The sequence below is a fragment of the Saccoglossus kowalevskii genome, chromosome 7, assembly GCF_978046115.1.
Source record: "Saccoglossus kowalevskii chromosome 7, keSacKowa6.1, whole genome shotgun sequence".
Taxonomy (NCBI): domain Eukaryota; kingdom Metazoa; phylum Hemichordata; class Enteropneusta; family Harrimaniidae; genus Saccoglossus; species Saccoglossus kowalevskii.
Genome location: NC_140647.1, coordinates 28065742 through 28090111, shown reverse-complemented (window position 1 = coordinate 28090111; position 24370 = coordinate 28065742). Strand labels below are relative to the sequence as shown.

General features: G+C 33.4%; 2 protein-coding genes across 3 annotated transcripts; one reads left to right on the top strand and one right to left on the bottom strand.

Annotated features, from left to right (window-relative positions):
* Positions 1-436: 436 nt before the first annotated feature.
* Positions 437-20548, bottom strand: LOC146740909 (uncharacterized). The gene is made up of 9 exons (XM_085501428.1): positions 20446-20548; positions 19993-20121; positions 15552-15780; positions 9636-9785; positions 8303-8437; positions 7181-7327; positions 5901-6035; positions 4844-4993; positions 437-3859 (listed from the first exon to the last, which is right to left on the bottom strand). The coding sequence occupies exons 3-9, from the start codon at positions 15771-15773 to the stop codon at positions 2987-2989; spliced, it is 1812 nt and encodes a 603-aa protein (XP_085357554.1). The 5' UTR covers positions 15774-15780; positions 19993-20121; positions 20446-20548; the 3' UTR covers positions 437-2986.
* On the top strand, positions 20177-23714 carry LOC146740908 (uncharacterized). Of its 2 annotated transcripts, XM_085501429.1 has the most exons (5): positions 20177-20257; positions 20502-20731; positions 21276-21338; positions 22224-22358; positions 22939-23714. In XM_085501429.1, the coding sequence occupies exons 3-5, from the start codon at positions 21324-21326 to the stop codon at positions 23389-23391; spliced, it is 603 nt and encodes a 200-aa protein (XP_085357555.1). In that variant the 5' UTR covers positions 20177-20257; positions 20502-20731; positions 21276-21323; the 3' UTR covers positions 23392-23714. The 2 variants fall into 2 exon arrangements, with proteins under 2 accessions (XP_085357555.1, XP_085357556.1); XM_085501430.1 differs by lacking the exon at positions 20177-20257 and having other exon boundaries at positions 20673-20731; positions 21291-21338.
* Positions 23715-24370: the final 656 nt, after the last annotated feature.

Here is a 24370-nt window from a genome sequence, read left to right as displayed (position 1 = left end):
GATTGTTGTCACAGAAGAGAGAGTCTAATCAATACTGATTGGTTGAATATAATATAAGGTGCGATTGGTGCTGAGTTACACATTGTTTCTCCTTCAAATCTGGTTAATACAACTGTAATACAAATTTCATTCCTTTCAACCAAAAAGGGCAAGCTATCAATTGCTACATTATTTTCTTTAATTTCTGATATGTGGTTTATTAGAAAAAAATAATTGATCTGAAATTAGAAATATTCACAATTAATTTTTTGATGTGCAAGAGTACGTGTTTTACTTTGCATTTCTTTACCGTCAGTGACAAGTAGTGTTTTTCATCCCAGGAGGAAAATGCTTTCCCATCTAAGGCTGCTTGTTATTTCATGTCATTTGTTAACACAATAATACGCCCTAAGTTTCCTTTTCAATCAATATTGAATAATTGAAGATTATAAAAACATTTTTTTTTATTATGCAATATCTTTATTTCAAATGAGAATATTCAATAATGCTTAATTTGAAAAAAAGGATACAACAGCTGAGCCAGTTTGAGGTTGATAGAGAATATCAACTCAGGTCAATAAAATTAGAAGGATTTTGTAAGCTAGAATTGACAAGTTGTCGCTCTTGTGTAAAAACGATCAAATTATGTCTGTGTAAGGGGGTTCATTTAAATGTGTAAACATTTGACAGCTCATCAGAACGATAATCACGAACCAGCGAATAAAATGTGCTAACTAAAAATCAACTCCCTATCCTTGCATCGAAACCGTCTGATGGCGCTATAACTCGACGCTTTCTATTGTATAAACATTGCAATAAAATATATTTAGTGTTTTTATTTCAATTTTCTAAACAACAATCTGTTAAGTAACAGGTTTAACTTTCTTGTTCACAATTAAAGGGTGGTGGTCGTCGAACACTATTTTAAATTTCAAATGAACAAATAATTGTACAGGTTTGTATAGATTGAACAGGATGCTGCACAATAACCACCGCATTTTATCTGATAGACAATAATATATACAAATGGTACAAGTAAAGACTGTTTGTGATTAATAAACATCATTTGTAAATATATAATACAATGTATTGTTATTTTTACCAAATTTTTAAATTATTGATTCAAGCCATTTAAATTCATAATTTGTATATAATATCAGAGGTACATTACTTGGGGTTTGCAACTACGGTGACATGATACCAAGATCCCATTTCAATCTCGCTCTCGCATAAGCGTTCCAGCTCAGAAAAATGCGAATGCGCATGCCCGAGGTAACTAGGATACTGGAATGTCCAGGTGGATCAAAATAGCTGCTCACGATATGACGGATTACGATAACTATAATTTCTGTACATTTTCGATGTATTACATGTTTTCACTAAGAATGTGGTAATATTTTATTGTTTTATTACAAACCGCCTATGTCATGTCAAAAGGTCGTAGCATAAGTCTGGCTATCTACGAGATGAGACTTGAATGGGATCTTGGCGTGATGTCACCATGCAGAACTATGCGCGTTGCAAACCCCAAGTAATGTACCTCTGATAATATATAAATTAAATATTTATTCGAGATATTTCCATGCGGTATAAAGCAAGCTGACTGAGAAATTAGTTCTACTATGAGAAAAATGACAGTCTCGTACTTAAAATCGCATGGCATATCTTAGTTTTTGAAATTAACTTTAAAAACATTTTCACAGCGATTTAAAATGGAAATACATCACCAAAAAACAAATATTTTACTATAGAAAAGATGAGATTAATATTGATGATTGTGTAATTCTTAGTGATTATCTTTGCTGATCAAAATAGTTTTACCCTTTTCTGTGAATTCATGTTCACTGGATTTTATCCTCTTAGTGTTCTTTTGCGCAGACCTGTATATATTTTTTTTTATTTTAGGCCAGACTGTTTTTATTACTTGTTTCTCGAGTTTTTATACGGCAATTTTTTTGAGAAGAGCGGAAAACAAATAAAATTATTTTTTTTCCATTAGATTTGTGTGCTTCTCACAAAATTGTAAGTGAGATCATTGTTCGGAGAGATGAAATGAAATAAAATTTCATTCCATGTATAACCTTGTTTCTCATCTGCGCGAGACTTCGATACTCCCACATAAATGAAACTTGGATTTGTTATGTGGCGGGCGGTAAAATAATGAAGAAAATTACGCTGAAATAATATTTTATTTTTATTTCATTTTCGGCTCCTGTTCATTCGGCGGGTTCGCGAAACAAAGGATAATAAAAGTCTGGCCTCATAAAACAATTTTAAAAAAAGTGTATATAATGATATTGTAAAAAAAATCACAGTTCAAATATAATCAAAGCGTCATGAATTTGTGATCCACATTGCATTGGTCGTCTTGGGTTATTTTATTTTCGTCTTAAAACTCGGTTAAACATGCTTAATTCATCATGCCTTGGCTATTCTCAGTTGAACTTGGTATTATATCATACACAATGGTTTTTGATACCTTAATTTGTTTTAACAATACTAGGAATCATGTCTTTTACAATGACTTGTACCAGAGAAGTATTTTGGTTTCCATAAATCAGTGACTTGTAATTAATGAATTCATATCATCACAATGGAAATTGTTTTATTGAAGGGAATGTCGAAAATCTGCTTTAGTCTGGGATACTTGTTTTAAGCCACTACTGCTAGGGTTTGAAACAATTTACAACTAATGTAAATGAATAATATACACACACATTTCTGGCTAACTTAATTCCATGATAGTGTACAAATATCATGAGGTAATAACCAATATTTTGAAATGGACTTAATATACTAAATCCAATCAACCAGCAATGTAAGTTACGTATTCAGTAATTCCATTTTGTATTTTTAAAATAACATTTTTTAACCAAACAAAATGTTTTGTTCATTCTTTGATTATGCAAATTGAATATACCATAACCATTGGTGATTTATTCTTATGACTATATTCTGTTTACAATCTATATTGTTTGTTAGAATTAGATTAAAATATCACAAATTATTAATCTTCAATCGTTTTACTGCTTGTTTGCGGACTTTTTATTGCACTCTGGGCAGTTCCTGAAATTCCACCAATCACACCTCCTGTTACTGCTCCTACTGCAGCACCTTCTTTAGCTCCGAGTGCCATTCCCATTGGCCCACCTATGGTACCACCTATTACTGCGCCACCCACAACGCCTGTGGTCATACCAATGCCTATTGTCATGGTTTCAGATTCAACTGATGTTGTAGCTCCTAAAGAAAGTCCAAACACTCCACCAACAGCAGCACCATATGCCCCTGCTTTCATGGCCCCAACTGTTGCACCAATTGGACCGGCTACAATTCCACCAATTGCCGCTCCAGCTATAACACCTGCTGCTGTACCAATGGACATTCTCCCAACAGCAGATTCAGGTACAAGTGCACTTGCCACAGCTAATCCAGCGTCGCCTCCTACTACTGCTCCTACTGCTAAACCAGCTGGCCCAGCTACTATGCCACCAGCAATTACACCAGCTACCGCGCCTGTAGAAAGACCCATACCTATTTTTCCTGTGGCATCTTTTTGTGTAACTGTAGCTCCTATGCATGCACCAGCAGCACCTCCAATAGCACCACCAACGGTCGCTCCCTTCGTCATTCCTATTGCTAAACCAACAGGCCCACCAAGTATAGCACCCACTGCAGCGCCTGCTACAATTCCAGCAGCGCTACCAATTAAACCAGCCGTCAATGGAGACATATTTGAGCTATGTTTTTTCCCTTTCTCAACTACGAATTTATGTATTCCTTCTTCCCGCGTCACTCTGTAGTTATTTTCTTTGTTTCCACATTGGAAGACAATAAAGATTCTGTCATTTTCACACATTACTTCTGCATTTGATAATGCCTGAAAAATAAATGATCATGTTATTGCTGTTCTGATTGCACACACATAAAGTTGAGTGAGATTGCTGCTGAGGGCGGGATTACTAGTTATGGTAAAAACAAAATTCCCAGCATATCGAATGTCAAAGGTGTTTCAATAGGGTAATGATATGAGTTACACTTTCATATAAATCTAATAGGCACTCGATAATAAATAATAGACACTCGATAAAATAGTATGTAGTTACACACAGTATGTAACTCAATATATAGACATCCATGCATAAAGCCGAAAAAAAATTATTATTTGAGCAATGTTGGGAAAGAATGTCATATAAAACATATAATACACTATTAAAGATATTGGCTAGCTCTAGTAACTGACGCCAATCAGAAGTATGTGATTACCTGTCCTATCCATGATTGGATTGGAACAATTTATGAATTGGTACTTTGATTTTGGTATAATTATCACCCCCCTTCTATAATGCTTTGGAACATAACAGTGTTTGGGGGCAACATATGTCTTTCCTTCAGCTCGAAAAACCTCGTGCCTCCATTAAAGTAGCATTCTACACCATTCCATATAACCTCAAGTTGTTAATTACGAAACCATCAGAAATTTTCTGAACTCAGACTGACAATAGGGTAAATTACAAATAAATAATCTGTTCCACATGCACAATCTTGTGTTTATTGTACTGAATTGACGTTTGTCTGTGTCGCAGTGAATTAATTGTTGACTATCTCTCGTACCATCCTTGGCCTCAAACCATACAGAAACTAAATAATTATTATGAGTATATTATTATATAAGTAAGTTAATTTAAATCGTCTGACATGTAAACAGTTGATATGGTTGACTTTCATTTTGTATGTTCTTTTAGAACAGTGTACATTATATACATACACTTGTATCTGATTCATGGATATGTGGAGTTGTTAACCAGGGAAGGGTTATTTAGTTCACAACTCAGTGTTACTGTCGGTATCAAATCATACTCACTTCTGATGGAACCTTCTTAATTACATATGTTACGACTGCCTGCAACAGTTGCCTGTCTTCAGGTTGTAAATCCTTTTCTATTTTCCGTATGATCTTCTCAACATCCCTGACTTTAATTGAATCTTTGCATTTAACTTTCAGATAGTATAACTTTAACAAATAAAATGAGAGAACAATAAAAATACTAAAATGTCATGTTCCTACCTAATGAATGTGTTGTGACGAAACATATCATTCAATCACTAATGAATCGAAATCATGCATAATTTAATAATGCCTTATAAATTTTCAAATTTACATCTATATTCACCATCAACGTATTCTATTTTTGTTTACAAACAATGAAAATTGAATTAAATTACAGTTGCAAGCAGCATTAAAAGAATTTAAAGAAAAGGTCCAGGCAAACAACACATTAATTCTAGCGGAAAGAGCTACACTGTGGAATCTTTCTAATTTCATCATCTAACATGACAAAAGAATTGGCTGAAAATAGAGAATTGAAATATCGTAAGAAGGCAACCCTCAATACCAACATATCGAATATCAAAACAATTGAGCTGGTTGGTTACAATATATCGATATATATTTGTGTTAATATCTAACAGAGGACACCTATTTTAGTTTATGTTATTGAGCTGGCAGTATTTAATAATGTATTATTCAACAAAAATATTTTCTAAAAATAGGAAGTTGAAAATATTGTCACAAAAATGTTAAATCTGTCAGAATTAAAGAATCTGTTGCTTAATGAAACTTATTTTGAATACTATGTTGTATTGTTCGGCATATGTTACATGTGATTCTGTATATTGATTTGATGTCAGTGTTTGATTGATTGTCACTAAAAATTGCTCACATAAATGTTGGTGTATAAGAAGTTAAATAAGAGCAGACTACCCCTAAACGAATATTTAATTTGCATACCGAGCTTACAATTCTAATCTGCTAACTTTAAAACTGAAACGATATGCTAGGTTACAAACTTGTTCAATGCCCAATGCTGTTACCTTCATTGCATCAACCTTATTGGAGACATATTCGAACTACGTTTTACCTTGTTCTCTCTCTCGACTATAAATGTATCTTTTCCTTCTCCCCGCTTCACTCTGTAGATATTGTCTTTGTTTCCGCAACAGAAAACAATAAAGATTCTGTCACTTTCACAGATTACTTCTGCACTTGATAATGCCTGCAAAATAAATGATTACGTTATTGCTGTTCTGATTGTATACAAATAAAGTTGAGTGAGATTACTAGTTATGGTAAAAACAGAAATTTTCTGCATATCGAATTTCAATAGTTTAATGAAATAACATATTCATATCAAACTCGATAAAATAGCATGTAGTTACACAGAGATATACTCCATATTTAGACATCCATGCATAAAACGAAGAAAAATTTACTACTTGAGCAATGTTAGGAAAGAATGTCATATGCAATACAACAACATTAAAGATATAAGCTGCCACTCCAGTAACTGACGCCGATCAGATGATTACCTGTCCTTTTCCTGAATAGAATTAAACAATTCATGAATTGGTACTTTGACTATCTTAGTGTAATTATAATCTCCCTTATATAATGCTTTAGAATAAGGCTGTGTTTTCGAGTGACATATGTCTTTTCTTCAGCTCAAAAAACCTGGTACCTCTTACACATCATTAAAGTAGCACTCTACACCCTTCCACGCAACCTTAAAGACCCATAAGGTAATTAAATAAATCTCTTAGATGAAAAGTAGTTAATTACAAAACCACTAAAAATTTTCTAAACTCGGACTGTCAATACGACAAGCTACAATTAAATAATTTTGTACCACATGCACAATCTTGTGATTGTTGTGTTTAAAATGATGTTTGTCTGTGTCGCAATGAATTAATTGTTGGCTATATCTCAGACCATCCCTGACCTCTAACCATACAAAAACAAAATAATTATTACGAGTCTTGTGGTTTTTGCCATCCTTCAGGATTTTTGCCAAAATGGAAACATTTTAGGGAATTTGTTCATCCTGGATGTTTTTACTGAAGAACTTGTTATTTTCCATGTATGTATTAGGTATGACTAGAGCATCTTTTGTAAAAATCACATGACTGTCTTATTCACCAAGCAGTGGAAATTGCTACCTTGAACGTTATGAATTGTAAAAGAGAATGCCTTGTACTTGTCTAAAGTTATATCAAATGTTTGACATGAAAACAGTTGATATGATTGACTTTTATTTTGTATGTTCTTATAGAACTATGTGCAATATATTCGTACAAGTGGTTAATCAGGGGAGGGTGATTGAGTTCACTGCTCAGTGTTACATCTGTATCAAATCATACTCACTTCCGTTGGAACCTCCTTAATTACACGTGTTTCTGCTGCGTGTAACAGTTCTTTATCTGCAGGGTGTAGATACGTGTGCTTTATTATAACATTGCGAATATCACTGCCACTAATTATATTTTCGCATTCAATATTCAGACACTTTAACTATAACAAATAAAATGAGAGAACATTCGAATTACTAAAATTCCTGCTTAATTAATGTGTTGTGGCAAAACACATCATTCAATCAGTAATGAATTGAAATCATTCATTATTTAATAATGTCTTATAAATCTTCATGTATATTCACCATCATCAGATTCTGTTTTTGTTTACTAACAATGAAACTCAGAAAAAATGAATTTAATTACAGCTGCCAGCAGCATTAAAAAGAATATAAAGGAAAAGTGCAGGCAAACAACACAATAATTCCAGCGAAAAGACCTAAAGTGTGGAATATTTACTTTTTGATCACCTAATATGACAAAAGAATTGACTACAAATAGAGAATTGAAATATCGTCAGGCGGCCAGTCTCAATACATACATATCGAATATTAAACAAATTGAGCTGGTTAGTTTTTTTGTTAATATCTAACAGAGGTCACCTATGTTATTTTATGTTATTGAGCTGGCAGTATTTAGGGATGTATTATTTACCACATATATTTTCTAAAAATAAGAAGTTGAAAATATTATGAAAAAGGTACCTGATTAAAAAATGTGTTGCTTAAATTGACACATTAACATAAGGGTTACAAGCTTTGTTTGGTACCATAATATAGCATGTCAGTATTACGTTGAAAAACATAAATTGATCAATTAAAATAAAGTCGAATTTGAATACTATGTTGTATTGTTCGGCCTCTTTGATATGTGATTCTGTATATTGATGTCAGTTTTTAATTGACTGTTACTAAAAACAGCTCACATGAATGTGGTTGAATAGTATAATATTTCAGTTGATTCAATAAGAGCAGACTACCACTAAACGAATATTTAATTTGCATACCAAGCTTACAATTCTAATCTTCTAACTTCAAAACTGAAACGATGAGCTTGGTTACAAACTTGTTGAATTTTTAATGCTGTTAACTTCATTGAACCAACCTTTATTGGAGACATTCGAACTACGTTTTACCTTGTTCTCTTTCTCGACTATACATTTATCTGTTCCTTCCCCCCGCTTCACTCTGTAGCTATTTCCTTTGTTTCCACAAAAGAAGACAATAAAGATTCTGTCACTTTCACAGATTAGTTCTGCATTTGATAATTCCTGAAAAATAAATGATGACGTTATTGCTGTTCTTACTGTATACAAATAAAGTTGAGTGAGATTGCTGATGAGGGCAGAAATTACTAGTTATGATAAAAACAGAAATTCACAGCATAGCGAATGTTAACAGTGTTTCAATAATGTAATTGAATAACACGTTCAATAAAACTCGATAAATCAGCATGTAGTTACACACAGTATATAAAACTCAACATATAGACATCCATAGATATGGCTCAGAAAAATACTACTTGAGCTATATTGGAAAAGAATGTCATATGAAATACAACACTATTAAAGATATTGACTGCCGGTCTAGTAACTGACGCCAATCAGAAGTAGGTGATAACTTATCCTATCCTGAATGGAATCCATTATTTTGACTATTTTGGTATAATTATAATCCGACTTCTATAATGGCTTGGAACATAACTGTGTTTTGGGGTGAATTATGCCTTTCCTTCAGCTCGAAAAACCTGGTGCCTCTTACACTCCATACAACTTCAAAGACCAAGGAGTTGATTAAATAAATCTCATAGATGAAAAGTAGTTAAATTACGAAAACACTATAAATTTTCTAAACTCAGACTGCCAATAGGACAATCCACAATTACATAATTCTGTTCCACATGCACAATCCTGTGAGTATTGTGCTTAGAATGATGTTTCTTTGTGAATTAATTTTTGCTATCTCTCGTACCAAAAATTGTTTTTTAGTTGTCTAAAATTAATTCAAATGTCTGATATGGTTGATTTTTATTTTGTATGTTTTGTATGTATGGCCTCAAACCATACAAAGACTAAATAATTATTACGAGTCGTGTGGTTTTTACCATCATTTAGGATTTTTGCGAAAAGGGAAACTATTTAGGGAATTTGTTTCTCCTGGATGCTTTGACTGAAGACCTTGTTATTTTCCATGTATGTAGAATGTATGACTAAAGCATTTTTTGAGTAGAATAACATGACTGGCCTATTCATCAAGCAGTGAAAATTTTGCAATATAAAAAAAAATTTAGTTGTCTAAAATTAATTCAAATGTCTGATATGGTTAATTTTTATTTTGTATGTTCTTTTAGAACTATGTGTATTATATACAAACATGCGTATCTGATTCATCTTTATGCGGAGTGGCTAATCAGGGGAAGATTATTTAGTTCACAGCTCAGTGTTACTATCTGTATCAAATCATACTCACTTCCGATGGAACCTCCTTAATTACACGTGTTTCTGCTGCCTGTAACAGTTCTATATCTTCAGGATGTAGATACGTTCGCCTTGTTCTTATAACAGTCTCAATATCACTGACACTAATTTTATCTTTGCATTCAATTTTCAGAGAGTTTGCCTATAAAAAATAAAATGAGAGAACATTAGAATTCCTAAAATTCCTGCCTAATTAATGTGTCATGGCAAAACATGTCATTCAATCAGTAATAAATTGAAATCATTAATAATTTAATAATGCCTTATAAATCTTCAAATTCACATCTATATTCACCATCAACAGATTTTGTTTATGTTTACAAACAATGAAAATTGAATTTAATTACAGCTGCCAGCAGCATTAAAAGAATATAAAGGAAAAGTGCAGGCAAACAACACAATAATTCCAGCGGAAAGACATGAAGTGTGGAATATTCACTTTTTCATCACGTAATATGACAAAAGAATTGGCTAAAAATAGAGAATTAAAATATCATCAGACGGCCAGTCTCAATACATACATATCGAATATTAAACAAATTGAGCTGGTTAGTTTCAATAACTCTAAAATATATTTTTGTTAATATCTAACAGAGGTCACCTATGTTACTTTATGTTATTGAGCTGGCAGTATTTACGAATGTATTATTTTCCAAATATATTTTTTAAAAATAAAAAGGTGGAAATATTATCAAAAAGGTACCTGATTAAAGAATCTGTTGCTGCAATTGAAACATTAACATAAGGGTTACAAGCTTTGTTTGTAACCTTAATAGCATGTCAGTATTACGTTGAAAAACATTAATTGATTAATCACTATTTGAATAACAAATCTCGTTCACCGCTGCCATAGCAACAGCCAAAAACTGATTTTTGAATACTTTCGCCCGGAATGTATTACCTCCTACCAGTCTTGTAATAGAAGTGCTCATATGATAATGTTTTTTTTTATTTTGGATACGCTGCACACCTGAGATCACCAGCGCCAACATTTTTAACTGTATCAGCGTAATCCCAATGCAACTTTGAACTATGAATGAACTTCAATCTAGAAAACACTATGCAAAACTGTGTAACTTCACGTGGAAATCCTGATGAGATTTAACGTTTAGTTTACAACTAACAGTTTTGCATTATTAGAGGCTGTGAACTTGTCCACGGAAGCTGCAAATTAATAAATAATGTAATCACTGACATTTATTTTGTATTTACATTTGCAATGACTTACACAGTATCGTTTTCTTACTGGTGTGGCTACAGTGACTGTGTAGTGTTTTTGTTTTGTAAATTGTTGTCAGTTTTTTTTTTTTTGTGTTCTTGGAATTTTGTACAGGAATCAACAACGGTTAAATAGGTATGTTATTTCCATTATGCAGTATATCGTAGACACTACTTGTATACTTTGTTATCCAGCATAAATATCAGATTGTTCGGAAGCATGAGATTGTAATGTAAATTTCGTTCATTAATGTTGTAAGATGATGCTTTCTCCGGGGCATTCAAAGTCCCATGTTGACTATGTCCCGGCCCGTTTACTTATTTGTTGTCAGTGTCTGAGTGGTATATACAAAATACGACCGAGTAAACGTCAGAATATAAAAAAAGAAACCTAAAAATCAGTTACCCTTGCCGAGAGAGCCGCAGAACCAAAACAATCTGCCAGCCGTCGCCGTCCCCAGCAGCAATATGTATTTTACACATCGAAAGTGAGAATCGTAGACGTATTGCATAGAAATTATATCAATCCCGGCCAGCAATCGAATCATCAATCTTCACGAGTGACGTGACTGGCATTTCCATCTATTTGCTTCTATTAAATTTAAAACGCTCAAGTGAATGTTGTCAAATTCGCGAGTGGGCTATTTTCAACGGTGGCGTAAGCATTGTTACAATCAACGACGCGCTGAACAGAAAGTCAATTTGGGCTAATACCATTGTCAAATTTTAGAGAGTAGATGACTATTTATATGGGAGACGTTAAACTAAGGAACTATTAAAATTGTTCGTTTTTCATATCAAAATCCATTATTGGAACAGAGCATGTTCTATATTCACAAAAAAAATTGTCATGTTTCTAGACACACAACAGAAACGATAGAAACAGTCCGATCCGAGCGACCTACGTTCTTGAAAATCGAGTCTTGTCGCCCTTGCGTTTCCGAGCAAAAAAACGTTGAGGCCAAAAACGACCGATTTGCGCACAATCTTCTATGATTTTTTCATAATTTAGCTTATTCAGTCCAGCGGTTAGATAGGGTATTTATCAGAGAGGCCCGGAGAACCAAAATCTGGGACGTGAATCGCCCCGGCGACAAAAAATCGGCGAAAATAGCTAAGGGGGTGAAGGACTGCATATCAAAAATATATTTTATATATAGGGTATATAAATATAAACAGAGGTCAACTATTTTACTTTATGTTATTGAGCTGGCAATATTTAAGAATGTATTATTTACCAAAAATATTTTCTAAAAAATAGGAAATGTGTCAAAAGTCCACTCAAGGTATCTAATTAAAAAATCTGTTGCTGAAAAGAACACAATAACATAAGGGCTACAAGGTTTGTTTTTAACCATAATAGCATTTCAGTATCCTGTTGATAAACATAAATAACGTATTGCGAAGCAATATGCTTTGTGTCGGGAACGCAAGCGATAGTGCACCATCAACGGTGCTAATGTGTGTAGGGTGATGTCACTTCTTGTTGCGCAAGGTGTGTCGTCACTCCTCTTCAAGGCGAACACCACAGAAATGTAAGAGGTTTTCTTAGTGTGGTGAATTGTTGAAATAATACTCATTGTCCATCCCTCTAATCCATAATTGGACCCCTACACTCAATGACGTTAATTTTGTCATTTGTTTAACAAACTTGATTTGCTACTGTTATTCAAGAGTTAGGGATTTTAGGAAAACTTTATTGTTACTTTGTATTCAAGATTTTTTAATAACAAAAGTAATTTGTTCACTTTACCCAAATAGTCAGGATTTTTGAATAAATCGGCCACAGCTGGGGTATCCAAGTTGCGGTAACCCAGTTGTGGTTCTTTTTCAGCCAAATACAAGTGTATTTCATTGTGTAAATGGGTTCCAGACACAAATTGATTTCAATGAAGTTTATTTTGAATATTATGTTATATTGTTCGACCTCTTTGATTCTGTATATTGATTTGATGTCAGTTTTTAATTGATTGTTACTAAAAACTGCTCACATGAATGTGGGGGTGTAAGAAGTTATAGTATTTTAGTTGATTCAATGAGAGCAGATTACCCCTAAACGAATATTTAATTTGCATACCAAGCTTAAAATTCTAATCTGCTGACTTCAAAACTGAAACGATAAGCTTGGTTATAAACTTGTTCAATGTTCAATGCTGTTAACTTTATTATAACAATTCCTTGTGTCCGAATTTCAGCGCCATATAATAAAATTGGCATATTTAGCAGTCAGACGGTTTCAAACACAACTTTTGTATTATCATTTTATGACACAAAAAAAACATGCACTTAAAGCCTCACTTTTTAAAATCAATTAAAAGACATTGAAATTGGTAATAGTATGATTGTAAAGCAATTTTTATATTCAACAAATGATCACGTTTATTAAAACCTTAAGGTAGAGATGCAGGTTCGTGGGCACTTGGGAGTGAATTTGTTTTTTTTTTGCTTTTTATTATCCAAAAAGTCTTGGCTATTGACTGTTGAAATTTTGTAGAATTGTGAATAGTGGAACATACTCAAAAAAACGATTTTAAAATATAGATAACAGGTGCAAACATTATCTCTTTTGAATGCTTAGCAAGATTCAGCAAGGCTGTAAATAAATAATAATAAAAAAATGGTGAAAATAAGAAATGACGGGATCTCCATATTATACACTGTATTCATCTTTTTACAAAACGATAATACATTTAAATTTGAAACTGTAACAGCCATTTTAATTGTGTGCATCAGCAAACTTCGTACTGAGTGAGTTGTTATGCAAATTAGCAATTATCTCAGCTTCTTTTTAGTGCACATTCCAGAACTTTAAAAAAATAGCTCCTAGACGCTTTGGCCTTTTGTTTTAAAATGTTCACAAATGCTTTACAATGTGTTTATCTTCAAAACGCCGTCGGGGCATTGTTTTTAGTTGAATAGTGTTACAGCAATCGTACAAACAACAAGCCTTGGTGTTAATTTATGCATAAACTTGAAGTAGTGAAATTTGAGCTGCTGCCCTACAAAATTGACAACTGGTAGACAGTTTTCAAGACGACACTTTCTTCATAGTAAACAGATGTACCCATAAACCAATGTTGACAGGAAACAGAAGCATGGTTTAGAAGCTATTTTTTTTTAAATCACTTTTGACCAAAAAAGCACATTTTTGTGCATATTTCAAACTACAGTGTCTATACAAATAAAATGCTAACAAAACTTTAAAATTCATACAATAAGCTTTCCGAAAATATATAGTTTTGTGGACAATGTAGGTCATCTTGGTTTCTAATTAAAATACCTGTCAGGTAAACTGCATCTCTACCTTAATTCATTATTTTATATTATGCATAGTTTCAATTGTGATCAGTAACTCATTAATTTATTCAAAACAAGGGACTAAAAATTGTGTTAAATATAATCAGCGCCAACTACTAATTTGAGCGTTTTACAGAACAAATATACGAGTCTCACTAAAGACATGTGTTATTTGATCACAAACATAAACTTGTACAATACAATTCTGTGTTCTGCTTGTTTCTGTGATATTTTTTACATTTTATTCTGACCACGTGTGCGCAATTAGATATCTAGCATAGTAGACCATTGTACCCTTCCAGCTTTGTTTTAAATACATCATCATCGAATCTAGCACGAAACAAGTCACGTGTTCAGCCTATCAAAGTCTGTATATACTCAGGACTGGAAACAGTAAAGAACATCGACATGGAAACACGTGAATATTACTAATAAAACGACAAGCCGCTAAAAAACAATACGTTTTTGGCTGTTATCATTGTAGGATATGTGAAGTTTCTTTGGTTTATAACTCAGTTTGCAAAGAGCATTCAGTCTTCGGAAGTCACCTCACTTAATTTAACCTTAATTTCAATTTCAATAAGATGATAAACTTTTTATTTCCGACCGTTTTGCGATTGTACTTTTTTTTTAGAATTTTTGATAGAACTCAGCATGTACAGTTCATTCAAAGTTCAAAGTTGCGTTGGGAACTATGTTGATACAGTGTAACAATGTCAGCACCGATGGTCTCCCGTTGGTTGCAACTTAGCCAAAATAAAAAGCATGATCATTTGAACATTGTTATTACAAAACTGGTATGCCCGCAAGTATTCAAAAATCAGGGCCAGGATATGACCTGCCTGTCTGCCCATTTTCATTGAATTCGGCCCAGCCAAACAAATCACAGAAGAATTAAAACTTGAAAAGACAAAAAACATTAATAACTTTCACACCGTCATGATAAAGAGAATATACAGAGCAAAATATGTTTAAGATATTTAAGCGCTAAACTGGACCCTGTCCAAATGTACGTTGACCTTCGACTTCTTTAGGATTCGGGGTACAGAATGTGAATCGTGATTATAAACAGGGGCATGGCGAAAACACGATCCAAATCAAATGGAGTACAAACATAGGTAGTTAGCATTATAATTATCATTGTTCTGTTGATATTAGAAACAATAATCCGGATGAACTAGTGATTAGCATATAATTTATGGAACAGAACATCCATTCATAGTTAACATATGTAATAGATGAGTTCAAATAAAAAAAATTATGTAATGTTTATTTTTGCATTTTTTAGAATTAACGCCTACTTCATAACATGTATACAAGTTTTGCAAAATAGGTTATTAATAATAATTCAAAATACTAATATATTATTTACTTTCTCATTGTAATAACTTACCTCAATACGTCTTATTATATGTGACCGCACAAGGCCGTCAATAAAACCAATTCTTTGTAATATAAGATGCGTATTATCAGTTCCATGTTTGCTAATCAGTTCATTCACTTCCAAAACTGTGTACCCGTTCTCGAGAAATTTAGCCACAATCTGGTCTATATCATTAAAAGGCAGTCCAGCCAGTATACGTTTCCATTCGTTAATATACTCTGTACGATCCATCTGGAAACTGTAAAACAATTATAATAATAATAATAATAGTTTATTATCTTGCATTGCCTTTTTTGCAGTAAAAACTGATTAAAAGGGCATGATATAACTACTAATGTACTTTCATTAACATTCTTCTACTTATTCACTTGATTTGGTAGGCCATTTGTTTATATATGATCTTGTGCCCACACGGCAAACGTTACCGACAAATGTTACTAAACGCGACATTGGAATTGCAACAAAGTTTGAAGATGATCTCAGGTTGTACAGGTTACATGTGATGAAATATTTCGGTAATATACTTGGGAGACTGGCCGTAGAAGGCTTTGTATACCAATAAAAATAACATAGTATGAAATCCGACTCTTCACTGGAAGCCGGTGAAGAGTAATCAAAGCAGGTGTAATGCAGTTATATTTTCTTTTCTTCAAAACAATCGTATCTGCTGCTGGACCCGATAATGTAACATGATTTAACCGATATTGTAATTAATACCGATAACTACTCGCAACCAATTTTCAGCCGATAATGTAACACAAAATAATCGAAAATGAAATATACTTTTTTTAACAACCAATAATTTTAATAACATATTTATATAAAGTATATTTACTGTTGCCATTACTATTTTAAACTAGTCAATATTAGCGTGGATGCACAGTTAATTAGCACGGGATAAGAGGTCCAATAACTTAACCCGTGTTAAAAAGAAAAACGCCATGTACAGAATAAATCTGTCCCGTTTCAAGGCCCGATCCAGATACTAGCACGGGCTAACAAAGTGTGCGTAAACGATTCGTCCAGGCTAAGCGCTTAAAATGCCATTGTATTCCATGTTCATTTGGAAGATTTACCCTTTACATTCATATTCATTTCGGTATGCCATTGTCAACCTGACATTCAATGTAAGCACATCAGGTGATGTTGTTCTCGGGGGGAGGGGTAACCGTGCTACTTCGAATTCCTGTTATGTTATTCTGAAATCTGCAGTTTCTGAATTTGCATTGGTATTGTTTTATAACCGCCGAACTAATATGTATACATTTCTAGCGACTGTAGTGAGTATTCATAGTCAAAATGAGTAACGATTTGTTTTATTCTTAACAGGTTTTGGAATTCCTTAGCTCGTGTTGACCACTGATTCCTCCTGTACACCGTACTTCGAGTACTGGCCGTGATATTATATGCATTTTAAATTGATATCAAACAATGTCGACTTCCTGTTGAGTGTTTAAATAAATCTATCTAAATAGTTTCAGTTAAACTAGAAAACAAGGATGGGACGGTTTTCTAATCGTATCAACATTTAAAATTAATATATTTTCTTTGCCGTAATCTTGAAATGCACATATTTCCCCCGATTGCTGTTACATAAAATAAAACAATAACTTTCACACTAAAAAGAACTGCGGCTCTTAGTTTATATCATTTTGAGGTAATCATTGGTTGGTTGATGCGTCACTAGAAACAGAATCATTTATTCTACACAGTTATTGATTATCCAAAACACTCGTATCTCACACCTGAGTGTATCCTAGGTAATTGCCAAATTACCTAGGATTATACTATCCCATATATGTATGAACACATTGTTTAATTTCAACAAAGTAGTGTCACCATACAAACTATCGATGTTTGGTCGTAGATCAACATTTCTGATATATTAATGTTGCGTTCTTCTCGTAATTCAAAACGATTGGTTTGTCGGGTGAATCTTTATAGGTTTTTTTTTTCTCCGACATTTTTATTTTAGTTTTAACAGTTGTTCGCTATACTTCCTCTCACTTTTCGTTATCATTTTCGTTATCCAATATTATCGTCTAAGTTAAACATCCTATTTAAATACCGCATCGACTTTTGATATGACTTTTGATAAATATCTAAGTCAAACTGTTGGTCAAGTTGGGTATGGTCAAATATCAAAGATTGAACTGAAATACACTACTCCAATTCCTGATTCGCTACAGAAGGAGGCTAACTATGCAATTGAACGGACCTGTAATTCTCACTTGGAAAACTATCTAGTTAATCATAATGATAATTGCATTCAGGAATGAAGTGCATTTATACCAAGGCAATCAGCAATAATGTATAACATGCGAGGAAAACGCTTTTGGAGGACTGAGTAAATCTTATGGTAGATAAGCGGAATCCGGATATGGCTAACTGCAACATGGTATATACTAACTCTGAACAGGTAAGACAAGGGCTTGGCGAAAACTCTCCTCGACACTCCTCTTCGAGCTTGCTGATGACCAGGACACATTGTCTGATTATTACTGTTTAACAAATGGGGTGCCTCGATTCAGAGGTTTCACATGGTAACCATGTCATTTGGTGTCTGAAAGTTTGTCACTAACGAATTATGCTAGCTTTGTCTTTGTCTCGTAAGTGACATAAAGAATTCTGCTGAAGTCATGTTTGATAAAGGAATTATCAGTTACATTACATCGATTGTCTGATGGGCGAGGGTGAGGGACTACAATGTATTTATTTAGGTGTTGTTTCGGCTGATTTAAAGTACTGTAATAAACGGTCAGACCACCTGTTGCCAACATGTTTATATTTCTGGCACACACATTTGCAGGCTAGTTGTAGCTGCGTTGATGCCTACTGGTGTCCTGCCATATAAGTACGGAGTTCAGGTGTCAGGAATTTGTGGTTCTATTTCGCCAACAAAAACGCGAAACACATCGCTTTATATGGATTTTGATGTGGCGGTTACAGTTGGAACACTTGTTATGATGAAAGGACTGTCATTTGTTTACTTTTCCCATTGTTTTAAGTTTACTAAAAAAATAGTCTCAGGAATTGGTTTGTGCTTTCTAGATTGCTTATTGCTATACAAGTTCATATGCTAAAAATTCGGGGTAGGACCTATTTTTTTAGATGTAATGTTACTGTATGTGAATTACGTAGTTAATGCATTGGGAAACAAGTGATCTTTTTAAACTCAAGGTAATGAAAAACAGATTGGGAACTGGATGGGCAATGGAACTAGCTTACACACACGAACACCTTGGTAATTCTCAAACGTTAGAGACACTATATTGATCAACTATAAACAACACCCAAGACATGTTATCTTGATGTCTTCCACATGCCCGCCTTGTTTAGCCAGAGGTTTAACAATGTATAACAATGTATTAACACTCCAAAGAAGCAGAATTTTATCTGACGGATTTGTCTAGATAAACGCCTTATGAGTAATTATTGCGCTCGCTTTTATTGAACGTTCTAATCTGCAAATCTGCACACATGCATGTTTATGTTACACCCTAGATCCAGTATTCAGTATTCTCAGTTAAGACTTGAGTGTGACGTCTTACTATCCGATTTCGATTAAAATAGTGCTCTGCCACCTTTTCACGTATTTGAATGATATGGCCACATATACAAATATTCTATCACCTGTTACTATTATTCAATATATATAGCACCAGAGCGCACAGAATTTCATATAAAAATAGTTTCTGATGTTCTACACCTGTTTCGATTAAGCGGTTAATAACAATTGTCCCTACCAAAAAGTACCAAATGCAATGAACAATGGCAAAACATTGTTTTCTGTGGTTGAAGTACTACAATGACGTAAAGTTCTAAATTATTGTTCAGGTATACCTAAGCACTTGTTTAACTGGCTTAGCGATTTTGGTTTTTATTTAATTATCGATGAAAGGCATATGTATATATTTAGTTTTCTTTTCATCGATGTTATTTTTGAAAAGCAATTAAGATTTTAAGTAAAAAAATTCCTATTCACACTTGTACTCACATAAATATCTAGGCACTGTTCTTCAATGTTGCTTTCTGTTTGCGCTGTTGTCTCAGTTTGTATATAGAAGTTACATAGCAACGCGTTATATTACGTGGAAGCGATGTGACATGAAAACAACAGTCACCACTTCGTAGAAATCAGTGTGTATACACAGGTATGAGTTCAAGGGCTGTTTTAATTGAGCGGTCAATAACAATTGTCCCTTCCTAAGAAGGCAGCAAAATGCAATTGAACAATGATGAAATACGACTACGTTGTTTTAGTTAGTTAGTTCTAAATTATTTTTCAGGTCTATGTGACCACTTGTTGAACTGACATAGCAATTTTCGTTTTAATTCTGTATAAAATTCTCGCTGTATATAATGTATATATTTGGTAATTTTCATTACATTGATGTTGTTTCAAAAGCCATTTCCAGTAAAGCAAATTACTATTCACGCATATACTCACCTAAATAACGAAGCACTGTTTTTCAATGTTGCTTTCTGTTCACTCTGTTGTCTCAGTTTGTATATAGAAGTTACATAGCAACGCGTTGTATTACGTGGAAGCGATGTGACATGAAGACAACAGTCACCACTTCGTAGAAATCAGTGTGTATACACAGGTATGAGTTCAAGGGCTGTTTTAATTGAGCGGTCAATAACAATTGTCCCTTCCTAAGAAGGCAGCAAAATGTAATTGAACAATGATGAAATGCGACTACGTTGTTTTAGTGAGTTAGTTCTAAATTATTTTTTAGGTCTACGTGACCACTTGTTGAACTGACATAGCAATTTTCGTTTTTATTTTGTATAAAATTCTCGCTGTATATAATGTATATATTTAGTAATTTTCATAACATTGATGTTGTTTCAAAAGCCATTTCCAGTAAAGCAAATTACTATTCACGCATATACTCACCTAAATAACGACGCACTGTTTTTCAATGTTGCTTTCTGTTCACTCTGCTGTCTCAGTTTGTAGTCAGGAGTTAGGTAGCAACGCGTTATAATACGTGTGAGGGTTATGACGTAGAAACAACAGTCACCACTTCATAGAAATCAGTGTGCATACTCAGGTCTGACATTGATATTCCGAGAATTGTAACCTATCCCAGGTAACGAGACTATATGCAAACACAAAATATCGCGAACACATTAAAGCAAATACTACGGCAACTGTGAGTCTGTAATCGACATCCATACAGGTAAGTCTAAGTTCAACCTTTCCCTTGTATAGTAGTTGAAATATATAGGCCTACTTTTATAACACGTGTTTTTGAGAATCGGCTTGGAGCCTTCAGAACTGTTACTGCATGATAGAATCTTGTCAATTAGACGTGGATTTGATATCATTGTATCTGTGGTCTTAAATGACCACTATATTACCGCGTGAGCCACTATCATTGTGTTATTGTGTTTTTAAGGTTAGGGATAGACACATACTTCTGTATTCTTCTGCTTCTGCTACCTCAACACAAAAGATAGACAATAAAATGGCACAGTGGGATGACATTTGAAATAGATGGTTGACTGAATTTATATAGTTATGTGTCATGAGCTTTTTTTTTATAAATACTTAACAAAACGTGATTCCAATGAAAATAGCTATGGATTACGTATTACAAATAACAGTACCGTGGGCATCTTGATCTCAGAGCAATTTTTTCTTCCTAACTGTGATTTTTTTCAGTTTATTTCATAATTACTGTTTGTAAACTTGATTTCTCTTGGCTATTTCTGTTTCAACAGTTATTTTGTTTGCAGGAAAGCACATTTTACTTGCTGTTTGAGGAGAATATGGCGCTTACTCAGGTTAGTAGCACAGTAACTATTGATCGTGTGTACATATTTGAACAGTTTAAGCTACATAGATAAAAAAACGAACAGTGGGACACCATATTTACACAGGAATGATATATTGGTTATCTGTAATATATACTTATTGGCATCAAGTAATATATCACGTAATAACCACAGCAGATTAACGCCCTACATAGATTAGTGGCCCTTAAATCATTTAAACATGCCTGATTCACTGCGCAGTCTGCATAAGTGTGAGCCTTATTTACACATTTAATTGCTTGATTTTGGTCCTGGTATAGGCGAACATGCAATACAAAATAAATGAACACAATACACATTTGTATAACCAACCATAGCATCTACAAATATAACATGGGTTCATTATGTAATTATTGTGTTTGGGGGTAATGCCATGTGACAACATACAGGTATCATGGTGGGTATGGTACCTATGTGCCTAGTCAAAATAAGTTATGTTAATGTCCGCCTTGGTGATACGTGCACCACACAGCTATGTATACAATTGTATCTGTGTGTCCTAACCAGTGCTGATAGAAGATATAGTGTTGTATATATATTTCAGCAGTCATACTGGTTCCTGGGTAATACAAATCACCATTAAAAATGAGAGTTGGTCATGCCAAAGTTTTGGTCTGAGCACTTTTTATGTGTATTCATACCCACATTCGGGTGAAGTGATGAGTAAATTTTTTCCATTAACATGATACATTTTGTCACGTGATAAGGTATGTGCAGTAAACTGTCAGTGTTTATTGTGTGTTCGCGTTCATTTAATTCTCATAATTGAATGATGTTCTGATCGTTTTAGTGCAGACAAAATGTGCCCTAAAATATCAGGTTCACTGTTATAAACTATTTACGCTCTTATTTCAGACATATGATAAGGTAAAGTGTGAACCTTCTATCTCCTGTTCTGATATATACTTTCTTCGTCATAAATATCAACTGAATGGTCATCACAAAGTGTTAGACGAAGCCTTGAAGATAGTAAAAAAATCAAACATAAAGGTAATCAATTAGTCATTATCACCATGGTAACAAAGTATATATTTTAAATTTTCACACACTATATCAAAGTTGGATTTACGCACGCATAAATGCCTTACCATCGTTGTCACATTGGGTTAAATTTTAATATAGTGGAATTAATTTAATATACTTTCGATTACAACGCGTTTCTATATGCAGTTGCGTTTTAATTGGAGTTTAATTAAACTCAAATACAACGCAATTCAACATAGAAATGCGTTTTAGTTCAAGATTAATGACTTAAAATATAAATGATTGCAACGCTTAGGTTTAGTGAAGGGGGTAATTAAGGTACAATTAATATTATTATTCATATTAATAATAATATAAGTTGTACCATACATTCCCCTTCCCCTAAGTTACGCAAACTTGACTTCGATTAAATATTAATATAAATTATGAGAATAGTGAGGTTCGTCATAACGTTGATACCGCTCATACGCACACAGACAGACAGACAAAAAGCAAGAAAAACAAAATGAACATTATTAAATGTTAATTTGAGTTTCATTATGGATTGCCTGATGTGAGTCATGTCATTAGTTTTTCATACTTTTAGGTATTGATGAATGCCGAAATTGAATGTGCGAATAAGGATATGCTGGTGATGTTCTTCTCTGGTAATAGACGTAACAAGTTTATTGTCAGACTGGATTCATATGGAATGCCATTCCACAAATGTATGACATACTCTGTACTTGATAGAATGAATATTCGTCATATTGTAATTGGGATGTGTTTAGGGGGGCTGGCAGGCATTTATCTGGTATTATTTCTGAGTATTTTGCCAACTTACATTAGCTACGATGATTTACGGGATGTGTGTATGGATATAAAAAATCAGCCTATCATTTACCAAAACGGCGAAGCATTCATATCACACTTGCTTTCTGTGATCGATCACCAAATGGTCAACCAATCACATTCACAGTTCGTTCGTTCCGCATTCACTGCAGTCGGTGCTAGCATTGTAGGTGGAATTGTAGGTGCCTTCAGTTTTAAATTTATGTAGAAGCAACCCAATTCTTGGAATGATGTATGATTTCTTGGCACCTTAAACAAAGTGTTTTTCGTTAAATGTAACTTCTGTATAGTATGGTATTTCCTCATTACGAAGTATTTACAGTGATTTATTTGTTTAATTTTGTATTAATATGATTGGTGCTAGGCCAATATATTTCAAGACATTCAGACGCTACTAAAATGTAATTATTTTTGTTTAGATTTTATAATTGGTTGATCGTGTAACGTTTAATTACAATGTGTTGTATTTCTTGTTTACGTTGTACATATCATATACATATCGTAAATAAAGGTCAAGATATACGAGGCAAACATGTATGTTCTCGTTGTTATCATGTCCTTGTTTGATGTAATATTATCTCATATTATTCTAAGAATAATAGAGTACGTGTATTAACTGACGAACATGCTAATTTACAGAGGAACACGATACGTATAAGTGACATCACAAACTATAACTAAAACGTAATCATCTTAAGCTGCTATTTTGTACTTGCACTTGAATTCGCAAGTTGTGCACCACATGCATCAATTGTATCAGAGAGTATGTCTATTGATATTCTGAGTAGTTCTCACATTTGTAATTAAAGTTGCTATTATATGTGATATTTGTCAAGAAGCAACACCATTCTCACATAGAAATGCCTGATAGCCACAACTTTGCTACATCAAAACAAGTATGTTTGTTTTGATATCAATGTTGAACAAATCAAAGATATTTCGAAATGTTTTAAAAATTACTTTAAAAAGAATATCACGCATTTGCTGGAAATTGTCATAAAATGAAAAAAAGAAGAATAGGGACTATGTATGAATGTATTAGTGAATATTTCAGTATGATTTTAAGTTTCACCTATTTATTACTTAAATAACTAGCAGATGTTATTGTTAAAACACAACGAAATACTTCGAAATACCTAAATATGATTTGTTCAACACTGTTATATATGATTGAGAGGATCCACTTA

Coding starts and splice junctions, on each gene's coding strand:
- LOC146740909 (XM_085501428.1), bottom strand. CDS start 15,773: ATGGATCGTACAGAGTATATTAACGAATGGAAACGTATACTGGCTGGA. Junction 7,328..8,302: donor TAGTCGAGAAAGAGAACAAG/GTAAAACGTAGT, acceptor TATTTGTTATAG/TTAAAGTGTCTGAATATTGA. Junction 3,860..4,843: donor TTAAGAAGGTTCCATCAGAA/GTGAGTATGATT, acceptor TTTATTTTTCAG/GCATTATCAAATGCAGAAGT.
- LOC146740908 (XM_085501429.1), top strand. Junction 22,359..22,938: donor TAAAAAAATCAAACATAAAG/GTAATCAATTAG, acceptor TCATACTTTTAG/GTATTGATGAATGCCGAAAT.